Source organism: Manis javanica, chromosome 12, assembly GCF_040802235.1.
Source record: "Manis javanica isolate MJ-LG chromosome 12, MJ_LKY, whole genome shotgun sequence".
Lineage (NCBI taxonomy): Eukaryota > Metazoa > Chordata > Mammalia > Pholidota > Manidae > Manis > Manis javanica.
Window position 1 is genome coordinate 59,254,102 of NC_133167.1, and position 22,517 is coordinate 59,276,618.

General features: G+C 39.9%; 1 protein-coding gene across 5 annotated transcripts in view; it reads left to right on the forward strand.

The window, feature by feature from the left end:
* CHN1 (chimerin 1) overlaps positions 1-20,769 on the forward strand; it is a 224,245-nt gene extending 203,476 nt beyond the window's left edge. For 4 of the 5 annotated variants that reach the window (XM_037020642.2, XM_037020641.2, XM_037020644.2 and 1 more), the window contains 5 exons: positions 1,731-1,904; positions 2,622-2,699; positions 6,101-6,238; positions 18,500-18,605; positions 19,991-20,769. In XM_037020642.2, coding sequence (XP_036876537.1) covers positions 1,731-1,904; positions 2,622-2,699; positions 6,101-6,238; positions 18,500-18,605; positions 19,991-20,162 — 668 coding nt within the window. In that variant the 3' untranslated portion in view covers positions 20,163-20,769. The remainder of the gene's footprint in view (positions 1-1,730; positions 1,905-2,621; positions 2,700-6,100; positions 6,239-18,499; positions 18,606-19,990) is intronic. The other variant, XM_037020643.2, reaches the window with a different exon arrangement.
* The last annotated feature ends 1,748 nt before the right edge of the window (positions 20,770-22,517 follow it).

Genomic DNA, 22,517 nt, shown 5'->3' on the forward strand with positions numbered 1-22,517 from the left:
TTAACTGTACAGAATGGTTTTGTGTCATTTTTTCAGGTACTATATATAGATCAAGCAATTTGCTCTGAAAGCCTTTATGTTCAAGGAAGAAGCTGTTACTCTTTGTGACGACGACCTCTGGACACTTAGCACTAACCATGCCCTCTCCAGTGCCGCTCACTTACACGCGTGCAAGGATTCAACTTCCCTCTACACCTCACCCATCTCTGCACGTGGGAGGTGCTCAGTACATATGAATTCCTACCTTAGAGTCACCACAGGCCTTAAGTTCTTACTTCAAGTTGAGTGTCTATATAATGAAAACAATTCAGTTTATACGTTTAGGCTAATTTTCTTAGTCTCCGTTAATTGTTACTACCATCTATAGCTAGATCACAGCTTTACCAGAAGTCATGACGACGATGATCGCCAGCATTTGTCTTAACATTGTATAATATGCAAAGCATCTTGAATGCATTGGCTCATTAATTCTCATAACAATTTTGCAAGATAAATGTTATACTCCCCTTTCTGCCAAAACAGCAAGCAAAACTGGAGCTTGCCCAAGGACCACAGACAGTGGTCATGGCGTCATGATTTTCAAATTGGTTCCATTAAGACCTGGCTATAAACTGTATGTACACCACCTGTATCATATTTACAAGAGGTCAGCATCAAGTTTTCATGAACTTAGAAACAAATGGGTTATGTTCTTAAAAACATAATGACATTTATTTTATTCAGCTGTGGTTTATTACTCTTCAATCTAATTTAGCAGGATATTTTTAGCCTTCTCTATCCCTTCCAAAGTTCAGTGTGCTCTTGTTGAAAATAAAATATCTCAAAATATTAACTAGAAAATATTTGGATTCTGACATTTTGGAAGTTAGAACCCAGTAAAATTACAGAGCAAAGGAATAACTGCAGTAGAGGTAATGTGGTATAGGTGTTAAAATTGTGGACTGTAGAATCATCCGTAGGCTTGAATCTCAGCTCTAATATATACTAAATGCATGACCTTGGGTAAATTACAAAACCAGTTACTATGTGCTTAGCTTCATCAGGTTTATAAAATGAGAAGAGTACTAGTACCTATTTCATGGAGTTTTGTGAACTTAAATGAAATAATAAATGTAAAGCACTTGAAACAGTGCATGGCATTAATAAGGTGGCAATAATAGTAGTAACAAATACTAGCTCTAGTCATTTTAGGCTACTAGGTGAATTGCATATTTATTATTTTATCTATATATGATACAACGATTAAGAAAAGATATAAATATGAGCAGCACCATTTTAAGAAGGCCCTGGGATGCTCTTTCTTGTGGAGGTCCAGTTCTACCTCATATCAGATGTATTAAAATGCAAGTGTAGCCCACATGGAGTGTAATTTTTATGTAACTTGAAAGAAGTGGATACATTTTTAGTTGGCTAGTTGGCCTAATATTACATTTTATAGACATTTATTTAAAATATTAAGTTTAGTTTGGTTTGGGTTGGCATTCTCCCAAGTTGGTAGAGCCAGTAAATGATGAAGCATAAACTAGAATTCTGGTCTTCTGACTAAAAACCAAAATTTTCCAGGAGAAAAGAGGGGGAAAATGTTTTCCCTTCTGCAGGAATTGCTAGAAGCAATTCCCCTTTTAGACTTAACTTAAGCTGGGGTATCTTTTGCTAAAATAAACACTCCAGAATGCTCACAATTCTGAAAACAATAATGAATCTTTCCTTTCCTTTTTTTCTTTTTCCAGATTGTGGTTTGAATGTTCATAAGCAGTGTTCCAAGATGGTTCCAAACGACTGTAAGCCAGACTTGAAACATGTCAAAAAAGTGTACAGCTGTGACCTCACAACACTTGTAAAAGCTCATATCACTAAGCGGCCAATGGTGGTGGACATGTGCATCAGGGAAATTGAATCCAGAGGTGAGGCATTTCCAGTGCAGTTCAGAGCACTCATAATTCACCATGAATGTGCCCTAATGCCATTATGGGTGCCTTGCTGCATAACCTGGTTGTCCTGTGTAAAATTAGGGGGGGATGATTTCAGATGTCAAATGACCTGAAATCTCTGAACTGAATTAATTTAACAAGTAATAAACCAGCTTTGATTTTAAAGTACATTTAACCAGTTATAGGAAATATAAAAATGTGTTTATGGATGATGCTTCAGATCTGTAATAGTTGACATACAGATACCAATTCACTTTTCAGTTTTTGTATTTTTCTTAGGTCGAAGAAGCAAAGGTGTAAATCTTTATTAAAACTGTCCTCAGCCAAACACCAGAGCTGCGCCCTCATTATTCTTTCCCACTTGGGAAAATCTTAGTTTCTGTTATGTAATGGAATTTAGGGTGTTAAGTGGGATGATGAATTATTTCCCTTAAGACTCAATATATTTGATCTAATTAGACACAGTGATGAGGTAAATTACAAATATCCAGGTGACAGTAGGTCCAAGTTAAAGAACTGTGAGTGAAAGGGTTTTCTTTTAGAAAAGTGCAAAGGGCTTTCTAAATAAGTATGTTTCATCATTCTTTCTGACCTAGAACTTCCCCAGCCTGAAATATGGGAAGAAGTTAAAATTTGAAGAGAAGTCATAATTCCAAACAAATTAATTAGATCCTTGCTTTATTTTTATAGGCCTTAACTCTGAAGGGCTGTACCGAGTATCAGGATTCAGTGACCTAATTGAAGATGTCAAGATGGCTTTTGACAGAGGTTTGTTCTTCAGCATGTCCATTACCTTGGGAAAGGCACCATTTCTTATGTTATTCTTTGAATTATTTTTCTAAGTCATCGATGATTATTATATAAAAATGACTTAGCTTATAATTTTTTTTTATTTCTTTTTCAGTTGTAAGTAATAAACTGTTAAATTTCAGGGCAAGAAAGAAATTTAACTATATTACTAGTATTTGAGTACCCAAGGCTGGTGTGTGTTCACGAAAATATATACAGCAATTAAATTCACCAAAAATCATGGAGAAAACAAGTGTGGGGGAATCTCAGTCATTACAGATCCCAGATTTCCTAGGTTTGAGTTGGCCCACCTAACTCTGCCTGTCATCTGTGCATCCTCATCACCATCTTTGAGTCAAGAGGAAATAATAAAAACATATGCCGGTACAGCAAGGGTCCATGGGAATATCAAAGCAAATAAAAACCCTTGAGCCTCACCCTGGGAGAGCCCTCATCTGGCTGAGGAGTCAGAAGCCGAAAATAATGAAACAATCAGGGAACAAAAAAATGTTACAGAATGCTGCATTATAGCCCTATTTAGAATGTAGTGTCTGAACACCAAATTCCAGAATGTGTTTACATTATTTTTAAATAGTTGGAAAAGAATATAGAGATTCCTATCAAGAATCAGATCTTAAAAGAACCAGTTGAATAATAATACAATGAGTCCCACAGTATTACTCTTTTAGGCTCCTAGCTTTTTAAAGTCTGTTTTCTGTTAATTCATTAACTCAAACATATTTAACAGCTATCCTGTGCCAGGTACCCTAGATACAGCAATTAACCATGTACACTTGCTCCTTGTACTCATGAAGGGCTGCCATTAAGTAATAATCACACAGTGGTTATTGTTATGACTAAATGCCATAAAAGAAAATAATTAACAACTGGAGAATTTAACCTACTCTGTCAGGGTTGGGAGGTGATACTGCACATCAGAAGACGCTTTCCCAAAGAAGTATTTGTGCATTTATGCTACAGCTTAAAGAATGACTAGGAACTGGCTGTGTATTGGTTGAGAAGCAAAGAAACAGAAGTCTCTGTGTAAAGGCCCTGAGCCTGTCCTTGTCAAACCACTGAAAGGTGCTGTGGCTTAGAGAGTAACACAGGAAAGGAGAGTGGACTAAGGTAGAACAAATACAATATCTTAGCATAGAGAAAACTACCTGAATGATAGAAGGCTCCCAAACCAAACTCCAAATTTTGTTCAACCCGTCATGTAACTAAACTATAAGAATGGTGACTTTATTTTCACAAACCAAAAATCGGATGTGTATAATGAGACAGGATTTTTGAAATCTGGACCCTCATAGAAAAATGACTTACAGATACTGGATACAAGAGCCATGTGGCAGGAGAGAATACCATTTACTTTTTTTTTTTAACTTCCTTTCCTTTTTCCTGAGGAAAAATTTTGACAGTGGTGCAGTTTGCCTTTGTCATTCTCTGCCTTCCTTTACACTCTGCTCCCACCCTTTCCAGGTCCTTAGGCCCTCAGCACCCGTGCGCTTCCCTAAGGTCCCCCAGTGAGGTGATCTGCATTGCCTTTTCCTTCCAGAAAACAGTATATTTCTACTGCCAGTGCATGTGATTTCAACCCAAGTGCGAAAAGTCCAAGACGGATGATCTAATTCACACTTGAACGTAAATGTCTGACAGGCCAAAGTAAGAAGAAAAAAAAAAAGACTTGGCTGCTTCTAGTTTCCGGTCAGCCTGCTTTCCACCCTTCTTGTGAGAGAGTGTACTTATTTTGCTTAATAAACACCTGTTGTTTAAAACTGTCCTAAAATTTTAAAAAGTAGACTTACATAGTCTGAGGTTTACCGAGAATCTGAGCAGAAAGTACAAAGTCCATGTAACCCTTCCCTTCCTCATGCCACCCACAGTTAACCCTGTCAACATCCTGCATTAGTACAGTACATTTGTTACAATGATGAACCAACGTTGATACATTATTACTAACCAAAGTCAACAGTTTACACTAAAGTTCACTTTTTACATTGTACAGTTCTATGGGTTTTGTCAAATGCATAATGTCATGTATCCACCAGTACAGTGTCATCTAGAACTTTCACTACCATAAAAATCCCTGTGTTCCCCTATTCTTTCTTCCCTTCCTCCCCCTGAGCCCCTGGCAACCACTGACCTTTTAACAGACTCCATGGTTTTGCCTTTTCCAGAATGTCATAGAGTTGTAATAGCTTTTTCAGACTGTTTTCTTTTACTTAGCAGTATGCATTCAAAGTTCCTCCATGTCTTCATGGCTTGATAGCTCATTTCATTTTATTGCTGGATAATATTTCTTTCTCTGGATGTACCACAGTTTATCTGTTTACCAATTAAAGGACATCTTGATTGTTTCCAAGTTTTTGGCAATTATGGCTAAAGCTGCTATAAACATTTATTTACAGGTTTTTGTATGGATATAAGTTTTCAGCTCCCTTGGGTAAATACCTAAGATCTTGTGTGATTGATGGTTAACAAGAATATGTTTAGCTTTGTGAGAAACCACCTGTTTTCCAAAGTGGCTGCTCCATTTTGCATTCTCACCACCAACGAGTGAGGGTTCCTGTGGCTCCACATCCTCACCAGCATCTGTTGTTCTCAGTGTTGTGTAATTCAGCCGTTCTAAGAGCTGTGTAGGGAAGAGGCTGCTTTTTAACTGATAGAAATCTGTCACAAGCCAAATGGAATGAAAGAACGCTAGTATAAGATCCAGTAGATACTAATTAAATCATTAGTAGATGAAAATGCTGGTATTTGAACAAAGTACTAAATGTGGAAGAATGCAAAGGGGGCCACTCTGAAGGAATGACAGCTTTGCTTGAGAGCCTTAGGGCCCAGCACCTCCAAAGTATTCCTCTATTTTATAATTTCTTCTGTAATTATTTTAACACTCAAGTTTTTTTGTTCTGCTCCTTTACTTCTCATTACCTCCCCTCCACCCAGGGCTTAGGCAAGATCCAAACATATGTGTAACCTAGTGTAAATCAAAGGTGGCCTTTTGCAATTTGGGAGTGCCTCTGTTGTTATTCTTCACATTCTCTATGTTTATTTTAAAAAGAAAGGAAGAGCAATGCCACATTATTCCCCTAGGAATTCACAAGTTCTTATGAAATTTAAAAATATTTCTGTTGTCATCTCCTACTTCTCTCCTACTAAGTTTTATAATTCTCCATAATTAAACATGGAAAAAAATCAGTAACTGCAGAATAGAAAATTTGAAAAAGTAGATTTTATTTTTCACAGAAAATTGATTTGTATCTATCAGCACACTTAAGTTTGATATTAAAACCTGAGACATTGCTAATCTTTAAAAACTATATACAAAAATGTGAATCCATATATTTACTTACTGTTTCTTTTAACGTCCTTCAAAGATGGTGAGAAAGCAGATATTTCTGTTAACATGTATGAAGATATCAACATTATCACTGGTGCACTGAAACTGTACTTCAGGGATTTACCAATTCCGCTCATCACATATGATGCCTACCCCAAGTTTATAGAGTCGGCCAGTAAGTATGCAGACACCTGTTACACATCGTCACCTGACAGACGGATGCTCCTCCACAATCACTGCTCCTGTTTTTCCTGCTGAGTACTTTGAGTGTATTTGATACAATATTTCCCCCTAGCCTCTCTCCATGGTTAATACACTCACAAGAATTTTGAGCTCTTCTCTAACAGAAGTTTTTTATGATTTCTGTCATCAGAAGTTTCTTTGTAATATGCTAACCTTCATGTTCTAAAGTCGAGCTTATACCAGTGCTCCTTATATAATGGCCAACACTTTTGTAAAATAAAATAAAAAAGAATAACTAGAAAAATAAAATTGGAAAAGATCAATAATTTTTTATTAGATTCAGAATAAAAATCACTCTGTCACAGTGCTATAGAAGTTTTGTAATTCTTATCTCGGTTTCCATCCTTACCCTGTGACAGACCGTGAACAGGCAGCCTGCACACTGGCAGTGGTCCGTGGGCCATACTTTAAGGAGCACTGTTGTAGATCAAGGTGTTATTTTTTAAGTTCTGGTTGAGATGAAAATGAGAACAAGTTAAAGGCTTATTTGCCAGATTTTATTTATGGTGCAAAACTCATACCTGTAATTCACACTTCATTTTTTTAAGTAAGAGAATTCGAAACACTTTTAAGTGTTAGCATTACCATTTTTTAGAAAAGATAGGCTATTTCTGTCATAAGCTTCTTTCTCTTAAAAATCATATGCTGTCTTTATCTTTAAATAATAATACCATTTCCTCAGTAACACTGATTTGAGTATTGACTTTGAAATTTCATGAAATACAACTTTATTGTCATTTTTAGTTTCCTCTTTAGAGCTTTTGTTAAGCATTTTTGTGGTCACTTCCATGAAGCCTGGATTTCTTTTGGGTCAGCTCAGCTCTCATGTAGAGGACAGCCGTGAGAATTACCCTGATTTTTACCAGTTTTCCCATTAGGAGCCTAAAAGACTCTAGGTCTCTTCCATAAGATGTTTTTCTCCTTTCCCTCCCCTTCCCTCCCCTCCCATTCCCTTCCCTTCCTTCCCTTCCCTTCCCTTCTTTCATTTTTTACTAAGGTATGATTGATATACACTCTTACGAAGGTTTCACATGAAAAAACAATGTGGTTACTACATTTACCCATATTATCAAGTCCCCACCCATAACCCAAAGCAGCCACTGTCCATCAGGGCAGCAAGATGCCGCAGATCCACTATGTGCCTTCTCTGTGTTACACTGTCTCCCCATGATCCCCCACACCATGTGTACTAAACATAATAGCCCTCAGTCCCCTTCTCCCTCTCTCCCCACCCGCCCTCCAACAACCCTCCCCCTTGGAGTCTGTGAGTTTGCTGCTATTTTGTTCCTTCAGTTTTGCTTCATTGTTATACTCTACAAATGAGTGAAATCATTTGGTACTTGTCTTTCTCCACGTGGCTTATTTCACTGAGCATAATACCCTCTAGCTCCATCCATGTTCTTGCAAATGGTAGTATTTGTTTTCTTCTTATGGCTGAATAATATTCCATTGTGTACATGTACCACATCTTCTTTATCCATTCATCTACTGATGGACACTTAGGTTGCTTCCATATCTTGGCTATTATAAAAAGTGCTGTGATAAACATAGGCGTGCATATGTCTTTTTGAATCTGAGAAGTTGTATTCTTTGGGTAAATTCCAAGGAGTGGGGTTCCAGGGATAAATGGTATTTCTATTTTTAGTTTTTTGAGGAACCTCCATATTGCTTTCCACAATGGTTGAACTAGCTTACATTACCACCAGCAGTGTAGGAGGGTTCCCCTTTCTCCGGATCTTGCCATCATTTGTTGTTCTTAGTCTTTTTGGTGCTGGCCATCCTAACTGGTGTGAGGTGATATCTCATTGTGGTTTTAATTTGCATTTCTCTAATGACAAGCGATGTGGAGCATCTTTTCATGTGCCTGTTGGCCATCTGAATTTCTTCTTTGGAGAAGTGTCTCTTCATATCCTCTGCCCATTTGTTAATCGGGTCATTTGCTTTTTGGGTGTTGAGGCTTGTAAGTTCTTTATATATTTTGGATGTTAACCCCTTGTCAGGTATGTCATTTACAAATATATTCTCCCATACTGTAGAGTATCTTTTGTTCTGTTCATGATGTCCTTTGCCATACAGAAACTTTTTAGTTTGATATAGTCTCAGTTGTTCATTTTTGCTTTTGTTTCCCTTGCTCAAGGAGATGCATTCAGGAAGAAGTTGCTCATGCCTACATTCAGGAGATGTTTGCCTATGTTGTCTTCTAAGAGTTTTATGGTTTCATGACTTACATTCAAGTCTTTAATCCATTTTGAGTTTACTTTTGTGTATGGAGTTAAACAATAATCCAGTTTCATTCTCTTGCATGTAGCTGTCCAGTTTTGCCAACACCAGCTGTTGAAGAGGATGTCATTTCCCCATTGTATGTCCATGGCTTCTTTATCATATATTAATTGACCATATATGCTTGGGTTTATATCAGGGCTCTCTAGTCTGTTCCATTAGTCTATGGGTCTATTCTTCTCCCAGTACCAAATTGTCTTGATTACTGTGGCTTTGTGGTAGAGCTTAAAGTTGGGGAGCATAATCCCCCCAGCTTTATTCTTCCTTCTCAGGATTCCTTTGGCCGTTCAGGGTCTTTTGTGGTTCCATATGAATTTAGAACAATTTTCTCTAGTTGGTTGAAGAATGCTGTTGGTATTTTGATAGAAATTGCATTGAATCTATAGATTGCTTTAGGCAGGATGGCCATTTTGACAATATTAATTCTTCCTATCCATGAGCACGGGATGTGTTTCCATTTATTGGTATCTTAATTTCTCTTAAGAGTGTCTTCTAGTTTTCAGAGTGTAGTTCTTTCACTTTCTTGATTAGGCTTATTCCTAGGTATTTTATTCTTCTTGATGCAGTTGTGAATGGAATTGTTTTCCTGATTTCTCTCTCTGCTAGTTCATTGTTAGTGTATACAAATGCAACAGATTTCTGTATATTAATTTTGTAACCTGCAGCTTTGCTGAATTCAGATATTAGATCTAGTAGTTTTGGAGTGGATTCTTTAGAGTTTTTTGTGTACAATATCATGTCATCTGCAAACAGGGACAGTTTAACTTCTTCCTTGCCATTCTGGATGCCTTTTATTTCTTTGTGTTGTCTGATTGCCATGGCTAGGACCTCCAGCACTATGTTGAATAAAAGTGGGGAGAGTGGGCATCCTTGTCTTGTTCCCAGTCTTAAAGGAAAAGCTTTCAGCTTCTCGCTGTTAATGATTATGTTGGCTGTGGGATTGTCATATATGGCCTTTATTATGTTGAGGTACTTGCCCTCTATACCCACTTTGTTGAGTGTTTTTATCATGAATGGATGTTGAATTTTGTCAAATGCTTTTTCAGCATCTATGGAGATGATCGTGTGGTTTTTGTCCTTCTTTTTGTTGATGTGGTGGATGATGTTGATGGATTTTCGAATGTTGTACCATCCTTGCATCCCTGGGATGAATCCCACTTGATCATGATGCATGATCTTTTTGATGTATTTTTGAATTCGGTTTGCTAATATTTTGTTGAGTATTTTTGCATGTATGTTCATCAGGGATATTGGTCTGTAATTTTCTTTTTTTGTGGTGTCTTTGGCTGGTTTTTGTGTTAGAGTGATGCTGGCCTCATAGAATGAGTTTGGAAGTATTCCCTCTTCTTCTACTCTTCGGAAAACTTTAAGGAGGATGGGTATTAGGTCTTCACTAAATGTTTGATAAAGCTCAGCATTGAAGCCATCTGGTCCAGGGGTTTCGTTCTTAGGTAGTTTTTTGATTACCAGTTCAATTTCATTGCTGGTAATTGGTCTGTTCAGATTTTCTGTTTCTTCCTTGGTCAGCCTTGGAAGGTTGTATTTTTCTAGAAAGTTGTCCATTTCTTCTAGGTTATCCAGTTTGTTAGCATATAATTTTTCATAGTATTCTCTAATAATTCTTTGTATTTCTGTGGTGTCCATAGTGATTTTTCCTTTCTCATTTCTGATTCTGTTTATGTGCATAGACTCTCTTTTTTTCTTGATAAGTCTGGCTAGGGGCTTATTTTCTCGAAGAACCAGCTCTTGCTTTCATTGATTTTTTCTGTTGTTTTATTCTTCTCGATTTTATTAATTTCTGCTTTTGTCTTTATTATGTCCCTACTTCTACTGACTTTGGGCCTCCATTGTTCTTCCTTTTCTAGTTTCATTAATTGTGAGTTTAGGGTGCTCAGTTGGGATTGTTCTTCTTTCCTGAGGTAGGCCTGTATTGCAATATACCTTCCTCTTAGCATGGCCTTGGCTGCATCCCACAGATTTTGCAGTGTTGAATTCTTGTTGTCGTTTGTGTCCATATATTGCTTGATCTCTGTTTTTATTTGGTCATTGATCCATTGGTTATTTAGGAGCATGTTGTGAAGCTTCCATGTGTTTGTGGGATTTTTCATTTTCTTTGTGTAATTTATTTCTAGTTTCATACCTTTGTGGTCTGAGAGACTGGTTGGTACAATTTCAATCTTTTTGAATTTACCGAGGCTCTTTTTGTGGCCTAGTATATGATCTATTCTTGAAAATGTTCCATGTGCACTTGAGAAGAATGTGTATTCTGTTGCTTTTGGGTGTAGAGTTCTGTAGATGTCTGTTAGGTCCATCTGTTCTAATGTGTTGTTCAGTGCCTCTGTCTCCTTACTTATTTTCTGTCTCATTGATCTGTCCTTCAGAGTGAGTGGTGTGTTGAATCTCCTAGAATGAATGCATTGCATTCTATTTCCCCTTTTAATTCAGGTAGTATTTGTTTCACATATGTAGGTGCTCCTGTGTTGGGCGCATAGATATTTATAATGGTTATATCCTCCTGTTGGACTGATCCCTTTATCATTATGTAATGTCCTTCTTTGTCTCTTGTGACTTTCTTTATTTTGGAGTCTATTTCGTCTGATAGAAGTACTGTGACTCCTGCTTTTTTCTCTCTATTACTTGCATGAAATATATTTTTCCATCCCTTCACTTTTAGTCTGTGTATGTCTTTGGGTTTAAAGTGAGTCTCTTGTAGGCAGCATATAGATGGGTCTTGTTTTTTTATCCATTCAGTGACTCTGTCTTTTGATTGGTGCATTCAGTCCATTAACATTTAGGGTGATTATTGATAGGTATGTCCTTATTGCCATTGCAACCTTTAGATTTGTGGTTACCAAAGGTTCAAGGTTAACTTCCTTACTATCTAAGAGTCTAACTTAACTCACTTAATATGCTGTTACAAACACAATCTAAAGGTTCTTTTCTTTTTCTCCTCCTTTTTCTTCCTCCTCTATTCTTTATATATTAGGTATCATATTCTGTACTCTTTGTCTATCCCTTGATTGACTTTGAGGATAGTTAATTTAATTTTGCATTTGCTTAGTAATTAGCTGTTCTACTTTCTTTACTGTGGTTTTATTACCTCTGGTGACAGCTATTAAACCTTAGGAACACTTCCATCTATAGCAGTCCCTCCAAAATACACTGTAAAGATGGTTTGTGGGAGGTAAATTCTCTCAGCTTTTGCTTGTCTGGAAATTATTTAATTCCTCCTTCACATTTAAATGATAACCTTGCCAGATAAAGTAATCTTGGTTCCAGGCCCTTCTGCTTCATTGCAGTAATTACATCATGCCACTCCCTTCTGGCCTGTAAGGTTTCTGCTGAGAAGTCTGATGATAGCCTGATGGGCTTTCCTTTGTATGTGATCTTATTTCTCTCTCTGGCTGCTTTTAATAGTCTGTCCTTATCCTTGGTCCTTGCCATTTTAATTACTGTATGTCTTGGTGTTGTCTTCCTTGGGTCCCTTGTGTTGGGAGATCTGTGCATCTCCATGGCCTGAAATTAGGAAAGTTTTCAGCAATTACCTCCTCAAAGACACTTTCTATCCCGTTTTCTCTCTTCTTCTTCTTCTGGTACCCCTATAATGCGAGTATTGTTCCGTTTGGATTGGTCACATAGTTCTCTCAACATTCTTTCATTCTTAGAGATCCTTTTTTCTCTGTGTGCCTCAGCTTCTTTGTATTCCTCTTCTCTAGTTTCTATTTCATTTATCGTCTCCTCCACTGTATTCAATTTATTTTTAATACCCTCCACTGTGCTCTTCAATGATTGGATCTCCAACCGGAATTCATTCCTGAGTTCTTGAATATCTTTTCATACCTCCATGAGCATGTTAATGATTTTTATTTTGAGCTCCCTTTCAGGAAGAGTCATAAGGTCCATGTCATCTTTCTCAGGAGTTAGATTAATTTTACTCTGAACCAAATTCCTATGGCTTTTCATATTTGTATATGGCGGCTCTAGTGTCTAGAAGCTCTACTCTCTGGAGCTGCTCAGCCCCTGAAGCAATTTTGGGGATTGCAGGGGAGTGGTGTTGGTGCCTGGGAAGAAGAAAGAGCTGTTTCCTGTTTCCTAGCCGCTATGCCTGTCACCACTGCCTGAGCCAGTGGGCAGAGCACACAGGTATGAGCCTCTGTGCTTTGCATTTGTAGTTTCTGTAGACAGATCTTCCCTCTGGCTGGCCTAATGCCAGGGTAGGGTTTGCCGGTTTGCAAGCCAGGTGGGGCTGGCTGGGAGAAAGGCGCAGTAGGCTGCCTTTCTCAGAGGGAGTCCTTGGAGTTGTGTAGCCAGCCCGGGAGCTGGACCACCTGGAAATTGTGAAAGCTCCCAACCTGCTGGGCAATGTGCACCCAGACAATTTTTTCTACCTGTCCTTTCTCCTGAGCAGTAAGCTTTTCAATCCTTGCCCCTTTAGCTGCCCTCTTGCTAAGGGCTTCCTTGTTAGGAAGTTTCCCAGACTGCCCGCCTTTCTTTTGTCCCAGAGCAGCCGGATACGGATCCCTACTTTCCACAAGCCACTGGGATCTCAGTCTCTCCAGGAATTCTGCCTGTCCCAGCTTTCCAATCCCCTAATCATGAGAGTATCATGAAAGTACCATGAAATGTAGGTTTTTGCTCCCAGAGAAGATCTCCAGGGCTAGGTGTTCAGCAGTCCCAGGCCTCTACTCCCTCCCTGCTCAGTTTCTCTAACTCCCACTGGTGAGCTGGGGTGGAGGAGGGGCTCGGATCCTGCTGGGACACAGCTGTGGTACGTTACCCCGTTCTGTGAGGTCTGCTGTTTTCTCCAGGTGTATGCAGTCTGACACAGTCCTCTTTCCTGTTGCTCTTTCAGGATTAGTTGTTTTAATTGTATTTTCGTATTATATGCGGTTTTAGGAGGAAGCCTCTGTCTCACCTCTCATGCCGCCATCTTTCATCCATTCCTCTTCCATAAGAATTTAACCCCTCTCATTTTGGGATGGATTCAGTGCTGATCTTGAGAACATGGTTATGGTTTCTTGTTCCATAGGCAGGCATTTCCTCCCCAGAGACAGAAGTGATTGCTGCTCCTGTGGAAAGCGCCGGACGCACACTACAGTCACAAAAGGCTGCTGAGGCCATGCTTTGCCCTGATCCCCAGGACATCCCTAGGCGTTCACCTGGATTCTGTTTCTGTCCTTGTTTTGCTTGCGAGTAAAACTGAAACTTGACCTCTGTGCCTGACCCAAGGGCACCCAAATAGCAGAGGCCAAGATAATGATTAAACCCAGGTTATAAATTCTACACTCTGACTTAACCTATTTACAAGAAAATCCAAGCCCTCCTTACTGAATTTCAAGGCCTTTTGCCCCACACTCCCCAGTTACTTTCCCCACACCCACCTCAGTTACTGGAGAAAATCTCCCCTCTTTATTATTCTCACAAACCATTGGCCATTTTCCTGGGATTGGTGTCTGAAACAGCTTCTGTCTAAAATCAACAAGTCCCCTTACCTTACCCTTCAGATCGCTTTCGAAGGCACCTCATAAGAAAGAAACCTTCCTAAGTCAGGGTAGAAATTCCTTTCCTTTTATTTTCAGCTATTTTGATGTCTGATTTTCATGGTACCAAAACCCTGACATAATATACAGAACATAAATTTTTATTGTTCGTGTTTGATATTGATATCATTGTGAAACATCGTGTCCTTGTATGCATCTTTTCTAATCATAGAGTCTATTTCATTCTTTAGACACATAGATACAGCCATTCTCTCATCTGTATAGGCAGATAGGAAGGTGAAAGAAGCTAAGATTTATAAAGCATATCTGCATTGCTGAGAATCATTCTAGGCCCTTTCATCCATGATCTCATTTTAGAAGGAAGGAGATGGTATAGGTATAATTGTCCAAGATCTTATCGCTAGAGGACAGGGCACTGGCATTCGGACCCACAGCTCTCTTAACACCAAAGCCCTTGCACTCTCCCCTCTGCATACCTCCTGGTTCAGGGAACAGAAGGCCTAGGAAAAGGAGGAGGGCAGGGACAGGAGCCCCTTCCCAATGGAGGGCAGAGTTAGCTGACCCTCCCTGCTGTAGGTGCTCTTGAGCTTTTTTTCTCTCTCAGCCCCTAAAAAAACCTGGACCATGTCCTTTAGGTCTCAGGTGTCTCTGGCATTTATTAGCATCCCTTTCCAATGAATTATCAGAATTCATATTAGAGCTTTCTCCTGCAAAAGTTGTTTAAGCTGTGCCATTGCAGCCTCCCTTGGATAACCTGTAACTTGAAAGGGTAGTGGCTACAGGAAATGGAAAGGACACACAAGGTTGGAGGAGGCCAGGGCATCCCATCAAAGGCTTGATGGTTCTCACGTACCCGACCCAGGAGACTCCCTTCTGAGCCACCCGGATGTCTCCATCTTCCTCACCCCCTCTCCTCACCAGTTAGCGAAGTGCTGCCCTCCGATACAAGGAAGAGAGGAGCTGCTCACGTCACCTGCTCAGTAACCGTGCTTTCCCAGGCACCTCCTGACCATGAGGAAACCAGAGCTTAGCTCCTGGTTGCACTGAGTGGAAATCTTCCTGTGACCAAATTGAGAGGCCTACTTTGTTCCCAGAAGATCTTAGAAAAGCTACATGACTCTGTCAATGTGTAACATTGAGTGAGTCAGATAAACTCAGAAATAAGGGTTCTTTGCCCCAGTCAACTAACATGTCCTGAAGAGAAGCCTGGGAATGAGAAGTTGCTGAATTTTTCCCCTCAGCTCTGCCACTGATTCACCCCTTTTGCTTGACTAAGTTTTACTCTTCTTGTATTGGAGTTTCTCTATAAAGAAGTGGCAGTACATACTTTAAAAAGAGCTTTTCACTAGATCTTAATACAGGTTCCGAGTGCTCATTTCCTGCCCTCACAACATCCACCTTTCCAGTCTTTCAGCTCCAGCTCTTCTCTGTTCCTCTCAGCCCCAGGCCATCTTTCTCCTGTGCATTCCCCTTGCCTTTGGCCTGGGCCTCTTTCACAACTGTTTCCTTCATGCCAGAAGCTTGCCTTCATGTCTTGCCCCCAACCCCCCGATGGACAGTGACCCCCTAACAGGCAGTGGTTCTCTTTCTCCTGTGATAGTCCCTCATTGACATAAAAAGTGCTCATTAAATATTTGTTGAATGAGTAAACATAAGTCTATATTGAGAACCATAGAATCATAGAGTTTTTAGGTACTGAAAGGGTCTTATAACTAGACTTCCTTCTACAACACGTTCTTTTTTAAATACCCAGTAACTGCAAGAGCACCACTTCTCTAGGCAGCCAGTCCACTGGGGACAGTTGTCATGTTGTAAAGCCCTACTTACATGCAGCAGAGATCTGCCTGCTTTCAAGTCCCTCCTGTTGGCAGTGGTCTTAGTATCCATCATCCTCTTCCACATGCAAGCCTTTCAGGTGTTTCAAAAAACCAATGATGGTTTTAAATCTCTAGTACATTCCATTTTGTCTTTCTCCCTCTTAAATTATGCTGTGGTCTTCTTGTAGCTAAAGATTTGTGTTTGCTGAAATAATACGCCTTTAAGTGGAAATGAGGTAGAAATTAATTCCAGGGAAGACTGTATGAAGTCAGCATCAGTATATTTAAGTGCATTTTGTCATGTTTCCAAAGTTATATCCCCAGTCTGGACCTATCCCTGAACACCAGACTAAGGCACAGCGCGCATTTACGGGCATGTCGGGAAGACGTCTCGAATTGGAGCCCTCACTCTTCCCCAGTTGCGTGAACCCAAAATGTGGCTCGTTTTGGTTCTTCTCCTTCTCACGATCCTTCATGGGGAGGGAATCCAGTAAGTTGTCTGCACCTCTGTTGTTCGCACCTGATGTAAGCTAGTGTCCTTCCTCACCTGGGCTTTTGTGATAATTACCAGATGGTCTTTCTGCGTTTACTCTTGCTCTGCCATTGTCTGTTTACCACACAGCAGTCAGAGGAGATTCTGAGAAAAATGTACGTCAGATTGTGACTGCCCAAGTTCAGAACCTCCCCACCCTTCCCTCAGTAAATGCTAAGTCCTCACGAAAGCCGGGACGCCTGCCCTGTTGCCTTCCTGACCTCACTCCCTTCTCTCCTCTTGCTCACTCTGCTGTAGCCACATCGCCTCGCCTTTCCTCGGACATCACAGGCATACTCTCTCAGCGTCTTTGCACGGCCGATCCTCTGCTGGAACCTTCTTCCTCCCGATCTCCAAGTGGTTCATTCCTCCACTGCCTCAAAGTCTTTACTCAAGACCTTCTTCGTTGAGGTCTAGCCTGACCACCCCCACTAACATTGCACACATACACCAGCACTTCAGGGCTTCTTATCATGTTTTTTCCATATTACTTACCTCATTTTAATATAGTACAACTCCAAGATACCATATTTATTGTGTTTTGTCAGTCACCCTGCAATAGAGATTGTCAGCTCTCTGTGAGCAGGGTATTTTGTTTGCTAACCCACCAACACTACCCTTAACTTCACATTATTTCATGGTTCTCCCTACATAGAGTAATTATGGAAGTTAAAATGAAACTAAGTTACTCATTTTTTAATTTTCAGAATAATGTAGTTTCAAATTAATTAGTCCTATGGTAAAATAAAACTAATGTGAATAAAAACTAAGTAATAGTTTTCTACAGTAAATGGAATCTTCTCTTCTTAAGAAACAAACCAGGAACTCTGAGGAAGCTTTAGGCAGAAATTATAAAATAACCAAAGTTTCTTTGAATTGAAAGGCTTCAGTCACTGTATACATTACGAAATTTATCAAGTCTGCTCTGTGAATGCCAGGAACTTACCACGTTCATCCACATCAGTTCTTACCTGACCCCAATACATTGCCAATGAATTGCTTTATAAGTTAGAAAAGACTAGCTAGGAGTCTTGGCCATGTGTGTTGGATGTTATATTCTGGTCACATGTGGGCTTCCAGCATTCCACGTGGCTATCCTGATTAAGACTCAGTGGTTTGGGGTCCCTTTGCAGCTGCCCTAAAACCAGCTTCCTTACATTTGGGTGGAGCAGGAATGTACTAGGATGCTCTTTTTGAGACCATAGAATTCCAAAGATGTCTGTTGTTTCTGATTATGGCAATAATTGTTGAATTAAATGCAGTCTGTGATCTCAAAGTAATGTGCTGAGTTTTTGGCCAATACAGAACTAAAATATCCAAATGAAGATGGTCCCCTTCAAAGATTACACCTTTGGAAGAGTCACATTTATTTCAGGGTCCCTGTTGTCTCTCAAAACATTTGGAATTGCCTTCAAAGTCTTCATTGCCCTCTTCTAAATATCCTAAGTGGAATCTTTTTGTGCTTTGAGGTTAGATTTGACTTTTCTATATAACAGTAATTTAAAGCTAAGTCTAATGAATAGAGGAAGTAAATATTGGCTAACATTTGTTGGTTTAAAAAGAAAACATGAATATCAGTTAATAAGACCTGGACAGGGGTTCAGTGGGGTGGCATACCTTACATGCCATCATAGTAAGGAGATTTTCAAAATATTTTGAACAATGCAACATCCCTTAAATATGTCTGTAATGTTCTAAGATGACCTCATTTACAAGTATAAGTTTTTACCTGTGGGTAAAAAAGTATCTGAGGTTTTTATAGTCAGACATCCTATATATTCAATATCTGATTTCTATAATTACCAGACTCTAAGATACTCAAGTGAAAAAAACTGGGTGCTCTCCCCAAAACTCCAAGTAAATGTATTGCCACATTGAAACTAAATCTATAGAAATCTGAGACTTGAACCTTAAAAACATTTTCCAAAGCTGCAGAGAAGGATCTGTGAGAAGGTGTTTCCTACCACTTTTAGAAGATCACCACAAGAATAGAATGAAATGAACCATTTATACCAGGTATCTGTTAAAAGTTTTTCTCCTTGGTATTCAACTTCCTATTTTAGAAATTATGGATCCCGATGAGCAGTTAGAAACCCTCCACAATGCACTGAAGCTTCTGCCGCCTGCTCACTGCGAAACCCTCCGGTACCTCATGGCTCATCTGAAGAGGCAAGTTACACACTTTGAAGCTTACGCTTGCACTGCATCCACATTTCAGTGAAACAAAACCAAAGGTGACAGAAGGACAAGTGGTCTATTGAGTGAATAAATCGCTCAAGTTGAAGAGGAGGAATGCTAAAATATTCTGCACTGTAGTGCTGAATGCAGACTTGATTCTGATATAAATGTAATTGCAGTTCTGTTTGCAACTATGTTAGAAATACCAATATTCTGTCAAGGACATGCACTAATTTTTGTGGAAAGGGAAAAGTTGCAGTTGTAATGACACTAGCATTAGTATAATAAAGCAAGAGAAAAGGAGCTTGCAAGAAGGCTAATTTTTCTTACTTCCTGCTCTAAAATAGGCACCTCAGACTTGGTGATGGATTTTAGATTACTGAATTAATGTTGCCAGTGCTGAAAATTTACATCATCTGTAAAAAATGATGGAGTAAAGGAAGAAATAGAAAACAAAATATTTCAGTTACTTCTGGTTTAATGTTTTTAAGTGATCAATGGTGATGCAGCTTTCTTTTCCTGCTTGGTCACCCCCTATCTCTACCAGTCTACGCAAAGTTTCTAAAATTATATAATCAACCTTCAGTGCTTTTAGGGTTTCAAACATAAGACTAATTAGAAGCAAAAAGACAGCAGAACTTGACATCTATTTTATTTGCCTTTAGGCATGAGTTACCAGGAAATGAATATTTAAACTCAACGGTACTTTTAACATTGATGTGTTTTCCTGCTTTAAAAGCACCAGGAGTTAAAACTTCTTTAATACACTTTCAACTTCACTTGTAAATTCAAGTCTGCCTCATATATGGATGCAGTTAAGTACCCCACATTAAAGGGAAGGAGTAACTCACATTTTAGGCTCTGTGCCTTTGCTGTGGCAGTAAAGAGAATATAAACACTTACAGTCCCTGACAGGGTTGCTTATCCTGAGCCATTTCCTAATAATATCACCACCACTCTCCCTAGGTCCTCAACAAGCTGCCCCACTTAAACAAATACTCTACAGCAAACAAGGTAGCCAAATGGAGGGAGGGCTGAAGGAATAATGAAGACAGCCGGGTCCCTGCTCTACTACTTGCAAACATACGCCTGCAGCTGTGGCCTGGGGCAGGAGAGTCCAAAGATAGAGCTGAACCCATGCAGTCCAGCACATTCACTCAAGCTCCAGCTGCAGTGATCACAAGAAGTTTAAACTATTTTATTAACACAATTTATGTTATGAAAAGTCAGTACCTTGAAGGTAAAGACATGTGCAGGGAAACAACATAGCAGAGTTTGTTAATGAGTTTCCTACACATGGCCTTTGGTCTGGCGCAGGCCCAGTGAAGAACCCCAAGGCTCCCACGACATCATCCTCCCTCGCTTGTGTTTTTCAGAGTGACCCTCCACGAGAAGGAGAACCTTATGAACGCAGAGAACCTTGGAATTGTTTTTGGCCCAACCCTTATGAGATCTCCAGAACTAGACGCAATGGCTGCATTGAATGATATACGGTATCAGAGACTGGTGGTAGAGCTGCTTATCAAAAATGAAGACATATTATTTTAAATGTTTTGGAAGGAAAAAAATGTTTTACAGATGAAGGAATGTTTTATAGTAATTTAATTGGCTTAGTGGGATTATCTCTTGGCTAGAAGTTTAGGCATATAACCAGATTAAAATGAAGGAACTTCTCATTGTTTTTGTAGCACTGCTAAGCTGTCCTTGTAAAACAGTGAACAAATGCTTTCCCTTCTAGTAATCCTGGGTGTTTATCATGTTAAGAGAAACTCAGGCTATTGCATGATTAGCCCCCTGTCTGGCGAGAGAACCCCATGCAAAGGAGACAGCAAGCCTGCAGCACTTCATCCTGGGTGGTCTGTGGTGGTGATTCAGCATGTTTCACAGAGTGAATCTGTCGTGACTTCGCTTTTGTTTCCATGCCATTGGTTTCTGCTGCTTATATAAGCATGCACTCAACTGAATAAAACAGTACCTCTGGCTGCTGCTGCATTGCCGTAGACTATAACATATGCCTACTTCTTTCAAATGCTTTATTTCTGGTTTCTCTTAGTTCTCTAACATAGTATTTCCTTTCCAGCAAAAAAGCAAAGTGTGTTTTCAGATTTGTTACTTCAGTAAATTATCCATGCCAATAAAAAAGTACAATGCGGAACATTTTCTGTTAAATTATTATTGGTTTTTAGTTGTGATTTGTTATTATCTGGCATGCACTTACTAATTAAATTTGACTTTTAGAAATCAAAAATATTGATAGCTTACTTTTTTCCCATGATTGAGAGTATTTGGAAAAATGTGTTTGGCCATTTAATACTGAGTACTCCCTTGTTTCCTGCCGAAAGTTTTGTGTTGAGCTCCTATAACTCCAGGGAGGGGAAATCCTGGGGCAAAATACTTCGAAACCAAAATCAGTCAAAGGGAGAAATAAAGTTTAAAAACCATTTATTGCTTACAAGCAGTCATCCCGCATTTCTCTCCTGCTGTGGCAGAAGGGAGCGAAAAATCCTCACCCCAACCTCTCCGGTCCAGTCATTGCTCGCCCATGTAATTACCCATTGATATGGAGATGGTACTTCTCTCCACCCCTTGGAAACACCTTTTGTTATGGAGATACACTAAAGCCAGGCAAGATATTCTGGAAATACTGCAGTTTTACCCAGAGGTCACCCCTACAGAAATCTTGCTTTACAATCTACTTCAGCAATGGTCCCTGGGTGAGAAAACCGGAGCATTGTAACCAGACTAATGACATGCAATAGCAACAGCAATGAAGTCGTGACAATCCTCAAGCAGGAGGATTCAGCAAGGTTCAAGGTCCGCAGCAGCTGCAGCCAGGGGGCGTGTCCAGGCCACAGAGACTGTAGAAGAAAATAACCTTAAAGGTAATAAGATACTTGTTTTAATGACACCAGCATAGGCAAATCTTGTCCATCAGGTAGAACACATGGAAGAGAGTGGTCCTGTGATACAACAATGGCAGGAATGGGATCTTGTCCTGGTCTAGTTACCAAATTCACTCCCCACCCTGTGGGAGTTAGAGATGAGTCAGTGTAGGGCTACCAGAGGCACATGCACTGGCCATAAAGATAAAACTTCCCCGTAAGATCCTCGTACCTCCTGGATGTTTTTGGTACACTACTGTGACCTTTGGGGGCAACTCTGTTGTTACTCCAGGAATACACAGGAGGCCAGCTTCCAGGCCTTTTCCCCAACTTGCCAGGAGGGCCAGCCATCACTGGTCCATGTGTTGAAAACTCCGGGGCTGTGTCCACTCAACAGTGTCTCCAGGGTTTAATGCAGTTGGGGCTGGCAGCAAGATGTTGCTCTGCTGGCCTAGCCTGACCTCAGTAACTCCTCTTTGGTTTGCACATACAGGTGTATAGGAGAAGCAGCAGTGTGTGTGTGAGCATATCCACAGGGCTCAAGGCTCCTTTTCAGGGCTTCTCATTCAAATGCCATAGGACTGTCCGTAAGGAAACTGACCGGCCCCATAGACTATTGGTGTCTGACTTCAGGCCAGATTTCAACAAACCATTGTACCTCTTTATCATGCCTGCCCCAGTAGGGTTATATGGTACATGACACTTACACTTTATTCCTAATTGCTGCACCCATTCTTGTAACACATGTCCAGGAATGTGGGTATGTTGATCGCTCTCAATCACCTGTGGCAAGTCATAGGCTGCAGAGAGATGCTCTAGGCCATTTTTGGTGGTTTGCTGGTCTGCATGATGTGCAGGAAAAGCAAAACCAACAGGCCAGTAGCCATGTCCACACAAGTCATGGCAAACTGATATACTGATACGGGCAGGGGTCCAATATAGTCATTCTTCCACCTTTCCTATTGTCCCATGTTGCTGTAGGACTCAGTGTAAGTCCCTCTTAGAGCACACAAGGCACTCC